Raw genomic sequence first — 20555 nt, forward strand, 5'->3', positions numbered from 1 at the left:
TCATTTGCAGCAACAGGGGAAAACTGTCTGCAGGACCAGTGAGGTAAAAAATTGCCTATGGATTTTCTTTTTCATAATGAATTTTAATAAGTAGTCATAGATGCTGCTTCTGGCAATGATAAAAATAAGATTCTATCTCAGCTCAATGTTCAGAGAGGAATAAAATCTCTTAGTTGAGCTCTCCTTGGTGTACTATGAGCTAAAACATAATGTGTCTCTTACTACTTAATCCAATCTTATTCAGCTATATACAATTCAATATCTTACCATATCACTACAGAGCTATTGAATACCTCTCTTGGGCTTAGAGATTTAAACAGGGTCACTTAAATAATGCTTTAAAGTTTCTCCCATTGGCCCATGGAAAGCAGACATATCTTAAATCTTGTATGAGATTAGTTGGATTATACAGTACAGAACTGACATTTAGATAGGTTCAATTCCATATACACATATTCACTGATTGTGACTGACCCGGGTGCATAACTTCTTCAGAAGCTTACAGAACTCTGTTGTTGCTCAGTTTAAGACATCTGTCCATTGTGCTGTACTACACAAAGTATTCTATTTCCTTAAAATATGTTTTCTGTATTATAATTTGTATATCTTGAGTCACAAATCCATGGATGATAACAGAACACTGAAGCACCCAGTAAAAACCCATGCTGCTTTCACACAGATAGCTACCCAGGAACCAGGAGAGTTAAGAAATAGCAGGATGGGTTCAGAGCATGTGTTCTTAAACTCTGGGTTAGGACCCAAAGTGGGTCATGAATACCATTCCTGTGGGCAGTGGCAGTGGCAGGTTTGAATCTGCACTCCCTACTCGAACATCTTATCTCGGCACATGTGCTACTGTACCATCTAGAGTGTATGGGTAAATTATAGGGAACTACAGTTCATGGGGAGCATGGGAAAGAGAGGTTGTCAAAATGCAACTATTGCTTTTATTTTTGGTTCAATTATTAGAGCAAATTAATAGAGTAATTAAAAACAATCTAGTTATGCTGAACATGTTATGTCAATAATGCATGTTGCCCCAGAACATGCCTAGTATTTGTTTTCAGTACCAAGGAAACAAAAAGTACATGTTTAGAATGTCCAGTCATATAATCCGAGGATGGGATAATGCTGGCAGTTTGTAAGGCTTGACTATAAAAGGGGTTGGGGAAAAAATCAATTGATTTCTTGGTTTCCGCTTGTTCTATTCAAATGCTAGCGTATACCGTGGCATAATGAGCAGGGGTATCTTGGCAGAAAGGTGTCATTGGATCATGTCATCAATCAATCAAAGCCTCTATTAAACAAGACATCCCCACTGAAGAATAAGTCTTATGTACAACAGGAGGTCAAAAGAGAAAGCTAGACCTTTCAAAGAAAAACCCTGGGTAACCTTAATATTTAGTTACTCTGAGATTGAGGCTTTCAGGTTATTTTGCAAAGTGGATATCACTTTGTTGCCTGGTTTTAATTAGATTGTCAAATAACTCTTCAGACAGTACAGCTTCAGAGGATCTGTACTTTCACACCAGGTGACATTTATATGTGTTCCTGAGCTACCCTAATGAAAGCTCATCATGGCAAATTTATATGGTAATTTTGACACTTCTTGTTACCATGGTTTTCCTCCACACTTTATACTAATTTTCTTCTCTTTCCTTTCTTTTGGTTGGACTGCACTTTAGAAACCTAGACCATTATAGTGCCAGGGAATGTTAATAATGGTGGCAATTCTTTGCTCTTTTGAGCATTTCTCATTGCAAATGATGATATTATAATTGTCTATGACAGTAAAACCATAGAAAAGCTTAGTGAATGCAAGAAATATTCATGCAAAGCTTAGTAAGGGCTGATCCTTTTGAAAATAGTCAAAAAGAACAGCTGAGTTGAAGAAACCAGTGTGGTCTGGAGTGTTCTAGTATGTTGGAGTGTTAGACAGTGAGGGACTGAAGGCAGTGAGTTAAGCAGTACTGGTGTACAGCATATTGGGATTCAGGATCTGAAGGCAGTGAGCTCAGAATACAAGGATATGAACAGCACGAGACCTGAAATGGAGAACACCCTGTAGATCAGGGCCACTTCCAAACCATTAATCAGCACCTCAGCTGTTACACTGATACTGCTGATTATTTAAAATTGTGCAAGGGAGTAGACTGCAAATGCTGCTGGTTCAGTAGCCTTTTCTGAATGATATAATGGGTTACCAAACTATAACATTCATATGTGCATTCTAAAACCTACAGTACCTAAACTGTATATTCTGGATTAGCACAAATACATAGATATACTGTCCTGCTAACCCCCAAACCAAACATTTATGCTCAGTTACAGTATATCCAAGTACACATCTCCTGGCCAAATAACACCAGAAGCCAGATTGCCTCAGAGCAGCCTGTGGTCAAAGGGGGAATTACAAATAACTCTAAAAAGAAAAGAAGAAACAATATTCCTCTAAAGATATGGTGCAGTGGCTTCACCACCCAGGTCCTCACCTGCTCAGGCGTGAGGTCTCTTTGTTCCTGTGCCAACATTTCATACCCCACAATGAATTTTCGCACTGTGGCAGAGCGCAGCAGTGGTGGGTAGTAATGGGCGTGAAGCTGCCAGTAGCTCATATCCTCTCTCAGATAGTGGCCTGTGGGAGCCCCTACAAAACAAAGTGTATTGTTGTGCATATGTGGTACAGAGTCCGCATGAAGCTGAAATCAAGTGAAGATGATCATAACCTTCTAATGCTACACAAAAAAACACACACACATGGATTTTATTAACTGTTTTTATAGTACAGTATATCCTCCACCAAGGTAGAATTGCTTACAAGTGTATTTTGAATGTTAAGTGCTACAGAGCTGTGCCTACGCTATGCAGTATGTTGTAAATGACCCTCTTGTAATATGAGACAGGGTCTTCAGTTTAAATATAAACAAAGAAGACAGCATTCAGTGAAAGGTAAGGTCTTCAAAACACATTTTTGCACACACCATATTCTTATTCTGTAAGAGATAAAATGTTCAGAACATATTAACAGGTAGAATACTGTCTCAATTATTTTATTGTTGTGTTGTCTTATTGTTCTCGCAAAGATGATGAACCTTGAAAGGTGTTACATCACATAAAATATTATTATTATTATTATTATTATTATTATTATTATTATAGAAGACATGCTATGAGGTTTCACAGTGCATATTGAGATGTAATATGGTTGTGAGCACATAAAAATCTCAGTGGTTTGGCTTTGCTCCCAGTTGAGGTCCTCCTCTCATCCCCACATAATGAATGAAAAGCGTATCATATAAGTTAAACCTGATTCATCCTGTCTGCTTCTGTAAAACAGCAGATGATTTCCTAAGCTGATATTTTCTTCCTCTCCTCTTCCCTCTGTCTTCTCAATTACCATGGTTTTCTTTCCTTATCTTTGGCAGTTTGGCTTCTTTGTTTTAATTTATTTCTGCTTATTGGCTTCTTTTGTCTTACTATTGTTTGCTTATTACACCTTCTGTTTGTATGCTTCTTCTGTTTTTAGCCATCTAAAACATAAGTGAGGCCTACAGTATCTACACAAAATTAAACAACTATTTGGACATGCGTGTACCTTAATAAAGATAGGAAAGATCAGACAACTTTAAGCTGCAAACCCATTAATCATGTCTTGTATAACTATGGTGCGGTAAAATAAAAATTAACGTACTTGTTGCTTCCATTGGAACTCTGGAAAAATTCAGGCATAGTATCTTAGGAAGGAAAAAGTAGGCAAAATCTCTTGATGAGGTTTATCTTGGGAAACTCACTGCATTTGTTACTGTACATCATTTTCTGTATTTTACTTGCTTTATCTGTGCTTTCTGTGAAATGGTCCTCTGAATTTACCAGAATATAGTAGGTCAATATGCCATGCTACAGTACCTTTATAAACATACAGTAAAATAATTTAATAATACCACAGTTTAGTGTAGTAACAAACAGTGAATTATAAAAAAAAGAAGCATGACAAAAAAAAGTGGACTAGAGAAAAAGGAAGAGGCAACCCTGGGTAAAAAAGTAAATCTGATGAAAAACTGTGGCTTACTCCACAAACACATGCATTCTGCTTGTACCGCACTCAGCGATATCATCTAATTATATTGCTAAAGCCACATAAAGATACTATTGGCAATAATTAGAAGGACTCGGCTGATAAAATACATTTTAATATTGCAACAACACAGACCAGGGAATTAGCATCCCATTAATAAAATTCATTAAAAAAAATTTGTACAAAAAATCTTAACTTTCTGTTTTGTTCACTGCTGCTTTTAGTGACAAAAGTGCTGTGCTGTCTAAGCAGAAGTATGGATTCAATTATATGTCCAGTGAAATGCAGGGTGGGTAAGTGAAATCCATATCTTCATCCGTTCCATATTGTACAGCAGGATTTCGACTTATTCAATTACACGGCTGACATCAGGAATTTCATGTGCAGTTGGGAGTCTGTGTTTAAACATCAGTGGGCGCCGAGGGAATTCACTGTGCAAAGTAACCTAATATCATTCAATCACACTTCAGGTTTTCAGGATATAAACGAGGGTCAACAATCTAGCCCTGCAACTCCTGAGGGTAGAACAAGAAGAAAGAACAGCTGGAGGAAGCTATGGCCAAAGTAAACAAACTAAAAGTTGTTTTTTGCCTCCAGAAGACCATCCATATTAGGCAAATAGGGAAATATTACTAATGTCTCTGTTGAGTTGCATAAAAACTCCACTTGCACTGCTTACAGATTCAAACATCAACAGCAGTTTCTTCTTAAAACCAAATACATCAAGTTCATAAAGATAACAGAAGAACAGAACAGTTAAACTTCCTTCAAATGCCCTTAGCGTTCTTCACAAAATATACTGAACACTGGCATCTGTAGGAGACCCAGTGTTCATAGAACATAAGTTCATAACTGCAATTTTATACTGTACTTACTGAAATAACCTTTTTTATTTTATTCAGAAGCAGCTTTTATAGTCCCTTTCCTATAGTGCCAATATCATTATTTAAGGAAACTTTGACTAACTAAACACCATGAAACGATACATAGTCATGTGATCAAACTCATAAATCTGAACATGCCATACTAGCTAATGTTACTGCTTAACTTCAGCAGACTTAAAATAAAAACATATGATTCAAAACCAGCATTAATAAGGAGTACATTTAAGACTGAAATCAGGCAGCTCTTTTTTATACGAAAGGTTGTGGGGGTCCAGAACAGACAATTTTATTTAATTCTTTACCTAAAAGGAGAGGTCAGCTGCAACTATAGTAAACTCTTGTTTTTTTTTCAGAAACCTGATGGCCTGGCCAAGAGGTGTATACCATTATAACACACAAAGAAATTAAATAAAAAGAACAACAAAATGAAAATTGGTGCTCCTCCCAAATGAGAATTATTGGTCTCCTGTCATTTGTAACCATTGTATGACCATATAAGATTATATATTGAAATAAAAAGATAAAATGGAAACTGGCATTGGTGCCATTAATTTCTGATTAACTTCATAATTTAATCACATGTGAAATTAGCAAAAAGAGGCAACAAAATACACTTCTAACCCTTTTTTTCTTGTAAGTGTCAAACCTTGGGAACTTGACCTTTAGTCACTAGCAATTTATTACAGTACCCATACTCTGACCTAACCATACACTCTGCCTGGGGACAAATAAAATATGGTCAAGACATTGGAGCTCCAAATCTGACCCTGACTCTTATAAACCAAATCTCTGGAGTTCTGCTGAATTTCGCTCTGGGACAAATCTAAGAAGGTGCCGGTTATGTCAATTTTTCAAAACACACGCAGACACTATGAATGGATTGACATTTTCCATCCATTAACTTACTTTCCGCTTTTACCCACCAATAAATTTCTCAGTTCCTGGGAAATATCAAAGTAGGAACATTCCGAAGTGCGGCTGTTACATTAACAGTGTATTGCAAATGTTGAACTAGTATATATGCTAAAGACAAACTGATGCTTGAATAGGATTGAGCATCTACAAATTATGAACAGACAAATATTTTAACTGATAAATATACAAGAGCAGACAATTATATTGTTGTATGCTGGGGGGCATGTTAGTTATATCTAATGGATTATGATAGCCATTGAATATTTTATACCATTTAGCCATTACAGACCAGTAACCGGGGATAAATACAGATTGTACTCTTCCCCTCTAAGACCACCTGCTGAGAGGCGCTTGTGCGTCTAGAGTTATGCAGACTGGAAGACCTCGCAGGTCCAGTCGAGGGTTGTTTAGTGTGTTCTCTGCAACTACTCACCAATAGGAAAGTTGGTGCTAGGACTGAACGTAAACATGGCATAGCCTATGTCTTTTAGCCTAAGCCTAAGTCAAGTTTATGTTTATATCAGAGGTAGGGTCGACCACAACTCTCACTTGCATCCTCTGGAAGAAGCAAGACACAGTGAATGAGTTCTTACATGGTAAACCTCCAACAATTTGGACTTGGTTTTTGAGGACTGAAACCTAACAGGTCTAGAGAGATCAAAATGAATTTATGCACAAAGGGCTGTTTTTATATCTCAAGGAAGATTTATTACCTTTTAGTGTCTGCCAGACAGAGTTTGTATCGCTTGTATGCATTAAATGGTTTGGAGAAATGTTCCTCACAATTTATCATCAGTTATAGAGAGCAGAATTCCCTGTAGAGTCATTTTTGTTTAGAAACCAGCATTGCCTACCTAAGCTGTTGTTATTTCTAAATGGACAAATGGCCTCCTTTCATTTTTAAGCTTTCTTATATTCTTATGTTCTTAATTATGGTTGGTCTGTCTTGGAGGGGAAGAGTGAGGGTAGCTTTGGACTGTAAAAGGCCTGAACTAAGAAACTCACAGTCTTTGTAATTGTGAATAATAATGTACATTTTAATGTGAATAAATGCTAGTCTAGTTTGGGCCTCCACCAGGAAACAAAACCCACCCATGATACACCCAGTTGTTTGATTTTCATTCCTGATTATAGGGGACATTTTATATTTTATTTTAGCTTTTAAGCTTTGTACTTCTGCCTTTATAAAACATCTTCCTAATTTATACAACAGGTGATAAGCTAATTCATAGCTGTTGGTGTTACGTTTGGGATATCTTATAATATTTCCGAAATACACCACCCACCAAGCTAATTTAAAACAATATTAATCTTTAAAATGTAACAGAAGATATCTATGTAACTGCTTATCAAATATTTTGTAAATTTGTTATAACAGTGTTTATTACGAATATGAAATTATCCCATGAATAAAAAAAACTTTTATTGATGGAAAAACTTAAGGGTGACAGACAGTACAGTAAACTGTAAACAAAACTCCACTAGTTCATAACAGAGTGGACAAGTCTGTTGTGGAAAATGGTTGTTTGATAGTCAGCTGCAATACAGAGATAGCATACAGTATGTAATTCTAACCATCTTTTATTTAAAAAGCAAAAATAATATAAATATTGTTTAAAATGTAAGTCCTAATATATTTATAAACAGTATTTGTCGTGACAATTATGGAAGCTCATTAGCACCATGAAAAAAATATTTTTGCATTTATACAAGATAGTATTGTGTTTAAACATTCTGTTCAATGTTTAAAGAGTAGGCATAAACCTACAGTTTGTACAATTGTTTTTTCTCCAGTTTCACATCAAGAATAACATATGTTTGGAAAGCTGTATCATTTCTACTTGTTACAGAAATGGTGAAAATGACATACATTTAATCCACGAATGCTGACGGACACGGTGTTCTACTTCATGAATACAAAGGACAGTACACATGCTCCTTTAGATTATTGTTTTTCCAAAAACAGGAATGTGACGATATTCTGTTGTTAAAGTCAATGCTACTTTGTATGGGACAATATTATTGCATATGTAATGCAAGATATTAAAATAATAAGCAATATTGTTTACAAATTAACTATCACTTTTTAACGCAATGCTATCTCATGTAAACAAAATAATTTACTGATTTCAATGCAATATTAACTGTATCTCATAAAAAAAAAATATCTGTGGCACTAATACGCTTCCGTAGACAAACACAGCTTTACCTCCACAGGAAACAAAATTGTAAATTTTCTCTTAAATGTAACCAACCCTAAACAAAGGTCACAGCCAAATTATATTTGGCTTGGTCTACAAAAATCTAGAGCTCAAATTAAATTAGAAAGGCAACAGCTTTCAAGACAGTCAGTCCCTTCTTAAAGGTACTGTAAATGAAAATTCAATATTTTCGCTCCTGTAATGGGCAAGTAGTGTACGGTATATCACTTGGTGACAAAAAGGCTTGTATATTATTTATTTACAGAAAGTCCCCATCTGAGTCTTTAAAATAATTCACAATTCCTGTGCTTTGAAAATGAGGCAGTTAATAAGGTCCTGTGGTTTCATTTTATGTAAATCATACACTCGTATGCATACTGAGGAGAATAAAAGACAGACAGGGCAAGAGTGAGATAGGATTGATCCTGCTTCATCTGACAAGAAATAACCTAAAGGTTATTTTATAATGAAGGCTATGCATTGCTTTGCATTTGTGTTGTAAATGTGTAAAAGCAGCATTAGTTTAAGCTAACAGAAAACAATTTAGTCTAAAAGGAGGAATATTTCAAATGTGAACCCTCTTAAAATAATGAGAATGTAGCAATTTAAGATAAAAATTGCTTTTTACTCAGTAAATTATGTCGCATATGCATTAATAAATGTTGTCTGTTTCCAGGAAACAATAGTCAGCTTTTGCGTTGTTAAAATATAAGAAATATGAGGCTAAATCGCTCAGGTACTTATTGGGATGCTTCTGAGCATTACAGAGGCTAACATTAATAATAAAAGGTTATTTCATTATTAGAATAGCAAAGTAACAATAAAGAGTAAAGTAAAAATGTATCAAGGATGGTAATGGGAAATGTCTATACTATGAAAGAGAAATGACTGAAATACCAAATAAATACTTCACTTATGTGTTTACTAGGAAATAGCTCTAATCACACCTGCTCTGTCTATTATCCTTTTGTAGACATTTGAGATGTTCAAAAGTATTCAAATCTTACTAAATATGTAATGCTATCATACCATGTACACACCATGATACATAATTTAATAGTAAATTCCAGTACCTATTTATTGACTCTCCATTTTCCCCCATGAACACTATTTAAATCTTCTGCTGTGGTAATTTTGATCAAAATTATTTTTTAATGTCCTCATGTGCAAGTTTTTATTTGTACTGAACTCATCTATATTTCACAATATTATCACTGCATGCCTGGAAGTATTCTTTTCCTCCTCCATCACCCATCCTTTCAAATTTTAGGAAACAGAAGGCCTGAGAAATGGGTTGGCACAATGTACTGTATAGTAACAGTGTGTCACTCCATTAAGAACCATCACCGAGTGACTTTTGAGAGTAACAGCCTCTACGCTACTCATGCAGTGACTGACACTTGCTATCAGCATGGATCCTCGGTATGCTGAAGTTGGGTTTTGCAAAGGACTGGTGCTTTAAAGCTGGAAAATAGCGTCTAAAAAAGTGAAAATGAACCATCCTAATCTTCCTCTTTGATAAATAAGCCTGCATGTGTTAGATATACAGTATAAGGAGGAATAGAAAGTCTTATAAGTTAAGACCATTTGCATTGTGCTTCCCCTTCATGGATGTATGAATCTGAGATCAGACTTTCTAAAGACATGTTTAGAATGAAAAAATAATATTTATTAAAAATAAAATATAATATTCTGCAGCAATTGTTTAAATCTCAAACTATTTATCACCTGCAACAGTTTGTATTCCCTTTCTAGATAGTAATATATTTCAAGACAAGCATTAAATGGCACTTATTTTATCTCTTTTAAAATAAACATAAGAAATAACAGTAAAGAAACCAATCTTGTAGATTCTACTAAACAATAGTTCCTAAACAAGCAAGGATCACAGATTATACCAAACATGGAGAATTAGCAAACACTACAGAAGTTGCAAATGAAATGAGACAGGATCTTACATACAGATAACGAAAATGTAAACAACAAATATAAAATGGAAAGCACTAGACTTCAGGAAGCTACCTAAGAAAAAAGACTGACTTTTTTATTCCAGATAATGGTCGTAAGTAATAAAAAAGGCAAACAAAATGTTAGGATACATAGTAAAAAGCACAGAATCTAAATCAAGAAAATTCCATGTTACAACCCTACAATACCCTCATTCTGAAAATTGTGAAATCTGAAAATCACTACACAAAATCAAAATTAGTGATCTGAAATTCATGGTGACCAGGTTCATTCCCAGGATTAAAGGAATGTCCTACACTGAGATGCAATTGCTTTATATTTTGAAAAGACCTGATTCCAGAATTCCACACAGGCACTGACGTAGTCAACCCAATGAACTTCTAATGAATCAACAGTGAAATGCAAACCAGAGACAAAGCATAAAAACTACATGGAAGTGCATTTGAAATGGAGAACAGGAGGCACTTTACGCAATAGATTAGAGAGGTCTGGAACCATCCCTTCTTTCAAAAAATGTCTGGATGAAATGCTTGAATCTATTAGCAGGTAAAAACATGTAAGGTGAGCAAAAGGTCTTCTCATTTTTAAACTTTCATATGTTCTTACATTCTAACTGAAAAGTGGAATGTATTTTGTTATATTGTGTTTTCTGACATTATGACAAACTAATGCTGGGACTTTTTGCTGAGTTTTATTTAACTTGCATGTTCCAAAAAACAGAATCTATATTCCTAATCCAAGAAATATATGCTCTTCATAATTACTGGAATTCATTCATGCACTGTTTTTAATAATGCCTTTTATGTTTGTTTTTCATATTAATGCCATTTTTTTTCTATATTGTTGCAGTTGTATGGCTTGATCTCAGATATGGAATCTTAGCTGCCAATCAAGCTGAAGGAAAAATTCAGAACAGCTTTAGAAATGTGTCTCAAGTTTCCGAGAGTGCCTGAATGGTTCTAAAACATTATCCATGACTGTAACTGCTTCCATTTACCTTTCAGCCTTTAGGAAATGTATTGATACCAAAATCAGTTAATCAAAAGTGATTTGTCTTTACTGGGGATCATCTTGAATGTACAGGGGGTGATTTACTAAAATCAGTACCGTGTGTGATGCTCATTTTCAGAAAAACAAACCACTGCCTGAGTGAATATCTGGGATATCCTGTTTCACGTATGGAAAAGAAAAGCCTATTTTTGATTAACATTATCCATAGCTGAACACCATTGCACACTTCTCCCCATTTATTTTAACCTCTTGGCACACTGCTTTCTTCATCAACAACAACTAGAAATTAAGGTAATATATCATGGGACTGGAATATATTTTTTTACTGCCAGTGACTGGCATCTGGTGTAACCAGATGTCTCAAGAATGAATGCTACTGTACATGCACCTTGGTTAATCAGATAAGTGTATTCATACTGCAGGGTGAACCCCTCAAATGACATGAAGAGATGTCTGATAAATTAATAAGCTACTGAAATCTAAGTAAAAGCGTATTTGCCTTTTTTCTCACCTGTTGAGGAATATCTAGGCTCAACAGACCAGTACTTCCTGTCTGTTGTTGACTCGTGCCAGTTTTTTTAACAGGTCACATTTTGACAGCTATATTGCATATAGCCCTGCGTGAAGCAGTTCCTCTAGCACAATTTCTTCTAGTTTCGATCCTGGAATTCTGTCAACATCTTCCACATTAAGAAAACTGATACATCAGCTGTCTTCCACTTAGGAGTATTGTTTTATTGCTATACTGCTGTATCTTAACTTTAATATAAGAAAGCGAGTTTGACCTTTGAAATACACCATATTTCTTGTTTTGCTTAGCAGGATCAGGAGGGAAATAATTAATTTAATCTCCCTTTACTGTACAGATTTATACTTTCCTCTATTTTAATCATATTTCTTATGTGTCATCCAATACACAAAGAAACCTGCCCTATCCCTATATTGAGTATATGTAAAATTACCATTGAGCTAATGAGCAGCTTGAAAATCAAGTTTTCATTCAATGAACAGGAAAGTTGTCTTAAACTGTTTTTTATGAGGTTATGTTCTCTTTTAAAGAATAAGACATTTTTTAGCTTAAATTGTGGTGAAGGCAATGACTGTATTTGGCAAATATAAAAAGCTGTAATATAAAACAACAACTGATTGTCTTCGTAAATGCAGATCATTTCACTTATTTCCATTGACTCAGATAGGCTTCTAAAGCTGGGATCAGTGGTAGAGGGAAAGAGGAACAGGGCCTGACATCCTTAATATACTACTACCCTGTATAATCAGATGAAAAAGATTAAATCAGAATAATGCAGAAGCCTTAAATGGCTCAATAGGTTAAAGGTTCCACAGAGGATATTACATTGTGTAAAGGGTGAATCTTCTTCTATAAAGAGGTGTCATCTCACATAATTTGCAACTAATATCCATGAAGTGAAGCTCAACCATTCTTATGGTTCATAACACATGCAATTTCACCCCTCAGACAAAATAAAACACCCTTTAAACATACATCACTTTGTAATTCTCATTTATTTTGATTATTCTTATCACTGTCATCAAAATATTGCTCTATGTCTTCTGTTTTAGGGAGGCTAGATTCAAACACAGACTACCTTTAAGTAAAAATATTAAATTAAATTACTTTTAATGTGTTCTTTCAAGACAATTGGTTTCCATAAGCAAATTTAATTGCATGCAAAGATACAAAACAAAGTCTTCTGGAAGCCTTATCAGATATACAGTGACAATACCAAAACACTACAAAATCACAGGAAATAACTATGTAAAAATTCCTGTTAGAATCTAACAGAAAATAAGGTATGATATGACATTGTTTGTATGAAAAAGAAATGCCATTCACGTTCTGAAGCACTGAGGTGCAATGAAAAGGAGGCAGTGCTCAAAATTATCACCTTGATAGACTTAATTTCTGCCTTTGTGTGTATTTAAAAACCAACAGTGGTCAATTAGTGGCATACCTGTAAGGCAGTATCAATCAGCTTTTTTTGTGCTGATCAAATTGTGCAGGAGGTCAATTACTGAAATAGACTGAAAATACAGCTTCTGTATAATGGATAATTACAAACATAATTAATTTCACAAACAAACTTAATGTGACTCATTTATGCCCAACAAGCACTCTTTCTTACTGGCTGACCTGCAGCAAATTCACTTCCAGACGTTCAGGGGAGGTTGAGTACTTAGTTTAGAAATTAGAGCCAAAATGTACACAGAGAATATATATTTTTAATTACATAAGCACACCACAGTGAGAAACTACTAAGACCATTAACAATATGATGCTTACTCCCACCTAAATGTTATGTGTTTCTGTTGAACACAACAACAATTATATGGTTCTTATAAAAGAGAAGAACATCTGTGCACTGCAGTGCTTAAACTTATTGACGACAAATTGATTACACGCTCATTTTTTTACTTTAGTTTACTAATGTAAATGCGAGAAAATTATCCCTACCAGTATGGAAAAGCCTGGAGCCACCCAAAATTCCAACACACAGTCAATCCTTGACTAAACGCACTGAGTTTGGCATGCTGCTTATGGAGGAAATACAGTGGCTTACCTGTTTTGATTGTACTGTGTGCAATGTACAGTATTTGGATACCTGTGAATATTTTTCCATGTTTTTATATGTGTAAGAGTGCTCATTTGATAACCTTCCAAGGTAACTTACAAAAGTAAATGTAAAAGAAGTAATACTTTCTTTCAGGAGTTATTAGGGAAGCACAGATCCATTTCAGTGAGGCGAGATGGGATGGCTGTTGGCCCTCAGGTCCAGAATGCCATTAAAATAATGGTGGATAGCATTTTCCCCCCAGTTTATGGAGGGCAGACCTAATTAATATTGACAGTGAATGAGCTACTGATGCAGAACAACGCCAGGGCTTTTAAGTATGCAATTTTGTTTCACAAGCTGATCATTAACAAGTACACTGACAGACAAATAGCTCAGATTTTTTTCCACCTTAGCTTTTTCAGCTACATTGGATTTTTTGGCCCAGTAATCACACGAGCCTAACTAATATTTTACGCTTAACGGTTATTGATCCTTTAAGCCAGAGTCTACCCCTGAGATGTACATGTTTATTTGACATCCCTGTAAAAAAACCTGCTGTCATTCTGAGTTGCAATATAATTCATCAATTATTCCACACATTCTCTATCCATACTTTACTGGAAAAATGCACTTTAATGTCCCACACCTGCACTGCTTTTCAAAGAACATAAATATGTAGGTCTTGAGAGAATCATTCAAATGCTTTCAGCGCTGTTGTGAAATTAATATATTTTAGTTTTTTATTTTTCTTTGCAGTTTTTGCTGCAGTTTGCACATTCAGGATTTGATTGAAAATATTCACTGGTGTATACATCATTTATATTTTTTTTAAAATGTGGCATCATTTGAAGGGAGTGAATACCCTCATATGAATCTTAAATATAAACATGTGCATACATACTATATTACAGAAATCACAGTTACTGTAAGTATTAGAACCCTCTATCTCCAACAGTATTACTCACCAATATATTAAGTATCTTTTTTGTGTGTTAAACTATGCCCATCTGACAATATAATCTAAAATAGGCATCTCATATTTTTAACTAAGGATGATGTAGAATAAACTCTTGATGAAAACCTTTTCAGAATGTGTTTTGGTATAATTTTACTGCAAACCTTTTCCTGAGAATACCACCTCCCTTATTATCAACTGCAGATACACATATTCAAGGCCTTTTGTCTCATGAATGCCTTTTGTCATAACCATAGCCATAATCATTACACATTCGGTCATAATGATCTCCCAAAATAATCTTATATTGGCTAAAAATGTTTTACATTATTCTGTCAGGTTTATTCTACAGGTACTCAATGGAGTTAAGGTCAGGGGGTGAAATAAATCAATTTTGTATCAATAATATATTGAATTTACACACTTAGGCGTAATCTGGCTGTGTGTTAATGATATTTATTTGGTTAAAAAATTAGATCTTTGGCACAAAGATTAACTTTCTAAATATATTTTACATAATGATGAAGTATAGAATTATACTGTTCATTTACTATTACTTCATTTACAGTGAAGAAAATATTGTGTTACTTTTTCATAACCCTTCCTGTTTTCTTTTGCATGCATCTTACTTTTGGATATTAAAAACTCTAGCAGAACTCTGCACTGCTCTTTTGATCTATTCCTATGGGTTAGTGTCCATTTTAAGCAGTTTGATATGTTCTAGCCATAAGTTTTAAAAATCCCCATATTCCCAGTTTCTCAGCATGAAGCGAGATTTGCATGAAACTGTGGACACCAAAACATTGTAATCATTTAGTTCAGTTTCTAAATGTCAGAATTCACTTTGTCCACATCCCAAAAAGTTTGTAATGACAAGATATTGTTTATGCTTGCATCATAAGATTATGCATACAGGATTATGACAGATACTTACACCCTTTTAATTGCATTAGAATTACATACGTTTTTATGACAGTTTACATAAAGTTAAGATGGGTATGTGATAAAACCTCTTTTGAAACAGACGGTAATTGCTGATATATCTACAGAGTCTGCCAGACTGGTATATTGGCAGACACTATAGATTAGAAATACCTAATAAAGTAAATCTATCACTAAATAAATAAATCTTGGGCACATAAATAATCACAAATCGACTTAATACATCCTAGTGCACATCACTAACTTTCACATGCACACTTCTTTCATGGTGAGCAGCACATTAAAGCCCTTGAAGGCAAGCATTAGTTGCTGCTAGAGATGTAAATTATGCTTATTACCACCCACAGAGGCAAGAAAGTAATGTATTTTTTTGCTTGAGTTACAGTATATGAACTGGATAGCGATGCTAATGATGTCCCCCTGTTCCTTGTTGTTTAATCATTACGCCTATGCGAAGCTCCAACCCTGAGTAAACATATTAACGCTTATTTACAGAATAATGGTGCTGTTTTTGGTCCATTGTACATCTGTACCACAAACCACCAAGCCAAAAGCACACTGCTGCAGGAACAAACCTAAAAGAGGGCTGGGATGCTAACTAAAGCATGGTCTTGTAATGGCTGTTAAACTCTTATGAAGTGCTTGCAATTAATACTGTACATCAGTGACATGATTTGGTATCACTAATTATTTACTTTCCAGAAAGCATGACTGTTTTTATAATTGACCACAGGCCTTGGCCACCAATCTACTAATAACAGCAGATGAAAAAAGAATGGTGGGTTTAGCTGAGTTGAGTGGATTAGTTCTTATTTCCTCACAAACTGAAACCCTATGTGGAAATCAGAGAAATGGCTATTGCTGTGCATCAGAGGTTTGAAGAAATTCTTAATGGGAGGTTTGCAAAATTTAATGGTAGGTGTCTGTGAATGGAGGCTACTGAAGATTGGCAGGTTTCACAGGTCTCCGCTGTGTTCCTGCCTGCCATTTCAAGTGTGATAGCAGGAACTTGAAAATGCCACTACCTGTTTCAATGAATCCCAAACCCAGACAGAAAGGAAGAGGTATGTTGTCCTTCAGTTGCCCTCTGTTAAGAAACTTACACAGCAAGTTAGACTTGCAGGCAGGAATAAGACAATTTCAGCAGGTGCTGTTTTTGTCCTCAATCTGACACTGAAGTTCTGATTTTTTTTCAGTGCTGACAAGGAAGGTGTCTCATAGGATCTGTGTGCCTAGCGTGTCCTCAGGTCACTCTGGGAGTACAGAAGAGAGCCTGCTTACATACTGTATCTGTTTCCAAATCAGGTATAAAAAGGGGGAACAGTGCACGACTGACCAGTCTAATTAAAACAAAGATGTTAAGCTTTTTTTTTTTGGCACACAACCTGAGAGAGAAAGGTTTATAGCATGCAGATGGCACTGACAGCACTGTGAGTGCTGGCTTGACAACACTGAAATTGAATTGTTGAACTAAACTGCAGTGGCAGATGGGTGGTATCATTGCAGAAGGTGAAACAGCGACCAGAGAGGAACTTACTCACATGTGGCACCATATGCTTATAATCATCTGTAAATTAAAAGATTCTCATCATCTCCAACTAAAATACTAAATCCTCGCTCACTACAGCATTTTATATAGTGCTGGAAAGTTGCAAAAATGTTGGACTCAGCTGTACTGTATCTGTTGTAACTATTTAAGATGAATCACACATTTCTCAGGTTCTTGTAATATACTGAATTTGAATGTTAAATAATGGTTATTTATTTGTATTCAATCCAAATGGTGGTAATGTGTAATAAACACATCTATGAAACATTCTTACAGTACATGTATTTCTCTATTCTCTATGTCTCTATTAGTAAGAGTACTTGGACACCTGAAACTACCATATGTCCCTGAATGATCACATCTCATGGTGAGATGCAGACACTGTTCTCTAAATTCTCCGTATGGCTTTCTTCACACTTTCATTTGTCCATCTGTACTAAACAGAAACACTTAAACTCATTGGAATAAATGATTGTGCTGAAAAGTTTTTAGAAAGTAAAAGTACTTTCTTTTATTTCCAGCAATTTTACCACTGAATTGCCCACCTTTTTGTGTAGCTTCTTCTGTATCCTTTCTTCTCTTGGGAAATTCTTCAATGAGGCCTTGTACATTATACAAAGGACTCGATTTTGTTATTGTGCATTAATATATTGCAAATTTTGTACTTGGGAACCTGATTTATGCAATGCATACAGAAAGTATGTACAGTATGCTTTGGTCCGTTATTTGCCAGTATAGACTTTGGCTCCCCACAGGTAAAGTGGCTAGAAAATGGATGAATGGATATACAAAACTATCTGGATAATTGTTGTGCCACTGTGAAATACAAATCACTCTACACAGAGATTTGTAAAAATACCTGTGAGAAGTGCAGGGACTGATCATCTACGGTAACATTATCATTATTGTTTAAATTACATTCTTACAAATTGCTTTCATGTTCATTTGCCCTTTGGAAAATTCAATTTTTCCGCATCTTGTATCATTGTCAAGTATAAAACAAGTAACACATAAACATCTCTACCCTTTAGCTAAGAGATATACTTATACTAGACAATAGTTTAACTTCTAGAAGTTGTTTCTATCATTTGCAATTTGTTGTTATGTACTGCAATATCTATATATGTTGTCTGGTACGCCCTGTTGTTAGGGTTAGTTTTTATAGTCACCTAGCAAGAGTGGCGACAAGTTTGTTTCAGCTGAACCTGGGAGAACTGGGGAAATATTTATTGGTTTCAAACAAATACTTCATAACTAAACCTTCAAAGTAACCGACTGCCATGTTTTTATTCTCAATATTACACAAATGTACTTTTTTAAATTTTCTTTTTTTGTTTAACTGTACAATAAGCCTAAACAAGTAAACAAGTAAAGGTTATTTCCATGCTGAAAAGTACAAAGACTAAACACAACGTTTTCAGCTGCTGAGTCTTTTTCATGTGTGATGGAGAAAGAGGAAGGACTTATGCTTTATATCCCTGCTGTCTTCTTCTGTCACAATGTCAAGACTTTGAGTGTCTTGAAAACTGCTCATAAATATTTGTTTATATACTTTATTATTAGATTACTACATTTTCCACAATTCACAAAGAATTAAAAATAATCTTGTTTGAAAAGGAGACGTGCATATTTCATTTCCTAAATAAATTTTGTTTTTTAATTAACGCTTTTGTCCAAAATGGTAAGCCGATTCAGTGCTGATATTTAGAAATTAAATAAATTCTGAATACAAAATTGCTGTAACACATTGCTTTCAAGATGTTAAAAAAATAATGTCCTACCTTTGATTTTTTGGCACAGCAAGAGCTAAAGTTTGCTACATTCTTTACCATCTACAGCCAAAGACTAATGTACTGTAGGTTTAAATTTAAAGTAAGAATAATAAAGATCAGAGGAAGAAAAATAGTGCCTGAGTTATGGGTACTATTGACAGCTTCTATACAAAGTAATTCAAGGCCAAGATATATTCTGTGTTCTTCCAAAACCTTACTGGTGTATTCTGCATATAACGTGATTAATTCTATCCACTAGTCTCTTAAAGAGAACTTTTAAAGGACCCATAACAAAATATTTTATCTACATGTTATTCTCAGACAAAGCTTCATATCTGATTTTTTTCATAAGGTAAAGCAAAGAGGCTTGTTTTATAAAAGTGTACCACTTACAGAAATTGTGATGTACATGATAAGCTATTTAAAGTCAAACAAAATGAAGGCAACCAAGGTATAAATAACAGCAAATCCCTGTCACGGACAAATCAATTTCAAGTTAAGTTAATCAGCTATAACACGTCTTTATTGAGCAGGCTAGCCTAACTGTTCAGGAGCCTGACTTGAGGCACTTGTGGCTGAGATTACTGAAGGACACCATCTGATTTTTCAGGTTAGACTGTCCTTTCTATACTGATATATATCAATGCACATTTTCATATTTCTGAACACAAACACATGATTAAGTTCTGTTGCATTCTGTTCTGCAGTATGTGGACCTACAGTATTGCTGTTCATACAGAATCCCCAGGGAAGTTTTAAAGGTGATATTGATTGGGACTTAAAAACTAAATGAACAGTGTATTCAGGCGCAGCACCTTATGTTCATAACAACAGGGCCTGGCAAATTAATCTAAGAGCTGGGAAGGTACCAAAAAACTGCTTGTGTGGATAGCAAGCTGAGAGAAGCCTTCTGTCTCCTGCTGCTCTGGTGAACACAGACATTGAACAGAATGTGGTCTCTGGCCGGGCAAAAGCAAAGTTGTTTCTCATGGACCTCAAACTGACTAACAGTTACTGTTCCAGCTCATTAATTGCAGTAGGATCTCACTTCCTCTACTTGCATGAATGAAGCAATTCACATGTTTAGATGGGCTGCAAGACAGAGTGCTCGACCTGAGAGAGTCAATGTGTTTGGATTGCATGACACAGCTTTCCCCTGCGGACACTGAGCAGCTTCCCCTTTTCCTCTCATGTTAAAGTGTCGTTTTGATTTAGTGCCCATGTGTTCATTTGCCTCAGGTTTCTATTTTGTTACTTGTAAGCATTACTCAGGGCCAAACAGTGCACATGGTAGAAATTGATATTAACATTAAAAATCAGATGCTACACTATGTGAAAGATATTGAAATTAGTGTTCATTACCAGCCACTGTAGGCTTTGGGTAAATACAACCATTACATGTAGACTCCAGTCATGCATCTAGTTGCACATTAAATGAAAGATTAAGAGAGTTTAACCCTTGTAAAAGGTTTTCTTACAAATTTTCATATGACTCAGTTTTGGAATGCAAATACTGAACGCTGCAACGTACAATATAAGCAGCCAAAAGTCTCTGAAAATAAAGTTGCAGATAGGAGCAAATTATCACTTGTCCTTAAAGTACATCTGTGTTCATATGGTCAGGGTTTACAAGCATTTACAGCATTATTAATGAATCACTCCTCAAAAGTACTTTCTGACTAATGTTGACATGCATTAATTAAGCCACTA

At 35.2% G+C, this 20555-nt stretch overlaps 1 protein-coding gene across 2 annotated transcripts in view; it reads right to left on the bottom strand.

Annotated features, from left to right (window-relative positions):
- The window catches only part of galt (galactose-1-phosphate uridylyltransferase), a 96957-nt gene that overhangs the window by 4729 nt on the left and 71673 nt on the right, over positions 1-20555 (bottom strand). For both annotated transcript variants that reach the window (XM_088628783.1, XM_088628782.1), the window contains one exon: positions 2493-2647. In XM_088628783.1, coding sequence (XP_088484909.1) covers positions 2493-2647 — 155 coding nt within the window. The remainder of the gene's footprint in view (positions 1-2492; positions 2648-20555) is intronic.

Source organism: Lepisosteus platostomus, chromosome 4, assembly GCF_059453375.1.
Source record: "Lepisosteus platostomus isolate fLepPlt1 chromosome 4, fLepPlt1.hap1, whole genome shotgun sequence".
In the NCBI taxonomy this organism is placed as follows: Eukaryota; Metazoa; Chordata; class Actinopteri; order Semionotiformes; family Lepisosteidae; genus Lepisosteus; species Lepisosteus platostomus.